This window comes from Zingiber officinale, chromosome 6B (assembly GCF_018446385.1).
Source record: "Zingiber officinale cultivar Zhangliang chromosome 6B, Zo_v1.1, whole genome shotgun sequence".
NCBI lineage: Eukaryota > Viridiplantae > Streptophyta > Magnoliopsida > Zingiberales > Zingiberaceae > Zingiber > Zingiber officinale.
Genome location: NC_055996.1, coordinates 85,693,137 through 85,697,671, shown reverse-complemented (window position 1 = coordinate 85,697,671; position 4,535 = coordinate 85,693,137). Strand labels below are relative to the sequence as shown.

The 4,535-nt window shown below is 26.1% G+C and overlaps 1 protein-coding gene and 1 non-coding gene across 2 annotated transcripts; one reads left to right on the top strand and one right to left on the bottom strand.

Annotated features, from left to right (window-relative positions):
• Positions 1 to 1,208: 1,208 nt before the first annotated feature.
• Positions 1,209 to 1,280, bottom strand: TRNAW-CCA. The gene has a single exon. It is a non-coding gene; the product is annotated as a tRNA-Trp (tRNA).
• Positions 1,281 to 2,809: 1,529 nt separating this feature from the next.
• Positions 2,810 to 3,971, top strand: LOC121991188 (bidirectional sugar transporter SWEET5-like). Its single transcript, XM_042545205.1, has 6 exons — positions 2,810 to 2,855; positions 2,942 to 2,978; positions 3,080 to 3,296; positions 3,390 to 3,551; positions 3,655 to 3,774; positions 3,858 to 3,971. The coding sequence occupies exons 1-6, from the start codon at positions 2,810 to 2,812 to the stop codon at positions 3,969 to 3,971; spliced, it is 696 nt and encodes a 231-aa protein (XP_042401139.1).
• Positions 3,972 to 4,535: the final 564 nt, after the last annotated feature.

Sequence of the window (4,535 nt, the reverse complement as noted above, 5' to 3'; positions counted from 1 at the left end):
ATCTCATAAATTACCTTTTGTGTCTTTTATCGCACCTCTAGTTTTCCTTTAGAAATTATTCACTCTGATGCGTGGAGTCCTGCTCCTATTCTATATAATCATGATTTTCTTTATTATGTTATTTTTATTGATACTTTTAGCAAGTTTACTTAGATTTTTCCTATGAATAAAAGTCTGATCTCTTCGATATTTTTTGTCATTTTCAAAAGCATGTTGAGCATTTTTTTTTATCGTAAAGTACTCTCTCTTCATTCTGATTGGGGGAGGAGAGTATCAAGCCCTTCATCATCATCTTACCTCCTCAGACATCCTTCATCGAGTCTCTTGTCCCCTACTCCTGAACAAAATGGATCCGCTAAAAGGAAACATCATCATATAATTGAAATTGCCTTAGCACTTCTTAATCAGGGCTCAATTCCCCTTAAATTTTGGAATGACGCTATCCAAACCTTAGTATACCATATCAATCGTTTGCCCATTCTAATACTTAAAAACAAAAACCCCTTGGAAAGACTTTATAATCGCTCTCTGGATTATTCTTTCTTCCGTATCTTTAGTTGCTCATGTTATCCTTGGTTGCGACCTTACTCTAAACACAAATTAAAACCTCGGTCTCAATAATGTGTTTTCCATAGTTATAATAGTTTGCATCATGGGTATCGTTATCTATCTATATCAACTGGACAGATATATATTTCTCGACATATTACTTTAATTTTTTTTAAAAGATATTCTAATTAAATAGAGAAAAAGTTATTATAAAGGATAATATTATATATTTAACTAAATCTATTATTTTACCAAAATATTATATATTTTTAAAAATAACATAATATTGGACAAGGATATATTACTTTTAAATTTAAAAACTAAGTATAAATATATAATTTTAGGTTTATTTTCAGACTCTTTCTCTTTTAAAATTAGAAGAATTTTTATTTGAACTTCGAAAATATTTAAACTTATTTTGAATGTAATATTCATATTTTAAATATCATAAAATTTTAATTCTACTTAATTTCAAACTTTTTTCCAAAGTAAAAAAAAGAAATAATTAAAGATCAACTTTAAAAAATTATTAAATTTGAAAGAGATTTTCATATAACAAATTAGAGTAGTCTTCATAGATATTCAATACCTATATGTATCTTGCGGCTAAAATTAACTTTTGATGATTGAACCCAATTTTAAAATTAACTTTTGACAATTGAACCCGACGTGAATCGAACACGCAACCTTCTGATCTGGAGTCAGACGCGCTACCATTGCGCCACGGATCCATTATATCAAAATTATGTATAAAATATATAGTAGGAGATATAATATCTCTGGTCTCATTCCGAATAATGGTATAAGGAACTACGCTAGTAAGCGGCTTTTTATTTTTTTATTAGTTATATATTTGATTACTTATATTAATATTTGTTTATATTTACCTTTAAATATTGTAAATGAAAAAATTGGTTGGGAATATCTCCACGATTAAAAATAGATGGAAAAAATAAACATTCAAATAATGAAAAATGAAGTTTTTTTTTTAAGGTAGAGTTTGAAAATAAATTTATGGGAGCTTAGTTTAAAATAGATAATATTGTACTATTATAGAAATATATGAATTATTTTGGTCTTAATAAATGGTTTTAAAGTCATGGTCAAAATTAGATGTCAAGTAAAGAACAAAAATAAATTCATAAGAACTTAGATGTAATATTATACTATTATGAACATATGTGAAATTATTTTTTATCTTACCCTCCCTATCATTAATTACTCGACTTAATCAATAATTAATAATAAAAATATTATTATTATCAAGAAAATTAAGATATTTATTTTTATCTTACAAATTTGTTATCATTAGTTACGTTGACTTAATCAATAGTAAATAATAAAAATATTATTATTAATTATAAAAAATAGAGATATTTATCTTATAAACTTACTACATTACTTGAATTAATAAATAATTAACAACAAATAATAAAAACATTATTATTATTAAGAAAATTAAGATATATTTATTTTTGTCTCATGAATTTGTTATCATTAATAATAGACTTAATCGATAATTAATATAAATAATAAAAACGTTATTATTCTCAAGACAGTTAACTCATTTAATATAATTATCCATATTATTTAAACCATTTTTTATTTAATGAAACTTTTTTTTTCACTAAATATCTAAATAATTTAAACCTTTAAAAATTCTCTTATTTCCAAATGATTCGCTTAAATTACACGGAAGCATTATTTGAAATTAATAATTCAATAAGAATCTATCAAATTATTAAGTAACACTTGATCCAATAGATTAACTGAAACTTATTCATTCATTAGACCATGTTTTTTTAATCTATTATGCTAATTAATTAAAATAATTTTGAACTTTTCTTCTTATATTAAAAATGGAATATCCTATGTTAATAAAAGAAAAAAAGCAAAATTCACTAAGTCCAACAATAACAAATGACTATAACATTATCCATAAATATTATGAAAAATATAACAAACTAAGTCATATAATTAGGCTATAAAATGCAACCTTTGCATGCCCATCATAAAATCTAGAGAAAGAGGGACAGCTCCACCGTGGAAGAGTAGAGGAGCTAGCAACACTGTTGGATATTACAAATTCATCCTCCTCCTTTTTGGTACGTATAAATTATCTGATTTAGTTTGGTTTTTTAATATGTTCTTTTTTTTAATTAATTCATTTGGATGAAATGGAAAGGTGTATTTGATTTGATTATACTTTCATTGATTTACAAAGCAGAATTTGAGTTAACAATATTACAATAAATTAAAGATGATTATGAACCAAATCATCATCCGCAACATCATCGGAATAATAGGTATATGCATTTATTATACTTTAAAAAAATAATAATTTCATGCATCTTCCATAATCTATAATAACAAAAACTTATCTTCATTGCAGGGAATGTAATCTCATGTGGTTTGTTTTTGTCTCCCATGTAAGTTTTTAAACTTCTTGATTTTTTTTTCTATTGATAATTACTTAGAAAGATTATATATATATATGTTAATTTAAATGTAACTCTTCCATGATTTATAGGCCGACGTATATACAAATCATCAAGAGCAAGGATGTGAAGAAGTTTTCGCCAATCCCTTACCTCGCTACATTACTCAATTGCTTGCTTTGGTTTTTCTATGGGTTGCCCATTGTTCATCCCAATAGCCTTCTCGTGATCACCATCAATGGTATTGGTATAGCCTTTGAAGTATTCTACCTTACTGTTTTCTTAATCTATGCTGCTCGCCAAGGCCGTGTAAGTATAACGTGTCCATTATTTTTTCCTCTATCATATTTGTACCATCTAAAACTTCTGCCTAACCAATCAACATATGCAAATATAATTTAGTTGAAGGTCATGAAACTATTAGCACTTGAGACGGTTTTCATGATAGTTGTAGTAACTTCAGTGCTCTTGTTGATCCACACAACCACTAAGAGATCATTAGTTGTGGGTATCCTCTGTATCATCTTCGGAACTTGCATGTATGCCTCCCCTCTTGTGGTGATGGTAAGAGCATTCTATCCAATGCCTAATTTAACTATCAATTATATTGTATATATATATATATAGAAAGAGAGAGTCCCATAAATTTATTATTATACTTTTGTAGAAACTTGTGATTCAAACAAAGAGCGTGGAGTTTATGCCTTTCACACTTTCTCTTGCTAGCTTCCTCAATGGAGTTTGTTGGACTAGCTATGGTTTCCTCCCCTTCGACATCAATCTCCTCGTAAGTATTTGTATGTTTAAGTCTATATATATAATGTTGATAAATCAATTAATATATATTTTTCTATCACTTTCTTTCATTAGGTTCCAAATGGTTTGGGGACTCTCTTTGGCCTTGCCCAACTAGTTCTCTATGCTTGTTATTTCAAGTCCACATCGAAAAAGGATGCTAGAGCTGAAGTGGAGCTACCCGTCTAACGTTTCAAGACTTTGGTTTTGAATTTTGATTAAAATATGTTTTATTCTTTCTTGTATTAATTTGCATTAATGATTAAACAAATCAATCTTTTTTTTGTGTTTATGTGATGTATTGAGTCATGAAGTGTGCAATAAACGTATCTAACGAAAAAAATTATTGATCGATCATCGAATTAATTGAATAATTTATTCCAAGAGTTTTTAAAATTATATGATCTTATCATTCAAAATTTTTAAAATAATTAAAAAATATAAAATAATTTTTCAAATAACTAAATTTCATAATGTATATAACTAGTCTCCAACAATATCTTTATTTTTTTTAAAAAAAATTCTTCCAATAGCAAGAGAAAAGTTATCCTTAGAATATATTAATTTCTCATTGATTAATGGTTAATCTTATTTTAATCGGTATATTTAACTAAATATATTATATATATTAATAATAGAATATTGTATAAGAATACTTTATTAATTTTAAATTTTAAAATAAAAAATAAATATATACTTTTAGCCTTATTTTCGAGCTCTTTCTCTTTTTAAATTTGAAGATTTTTTTTAGAA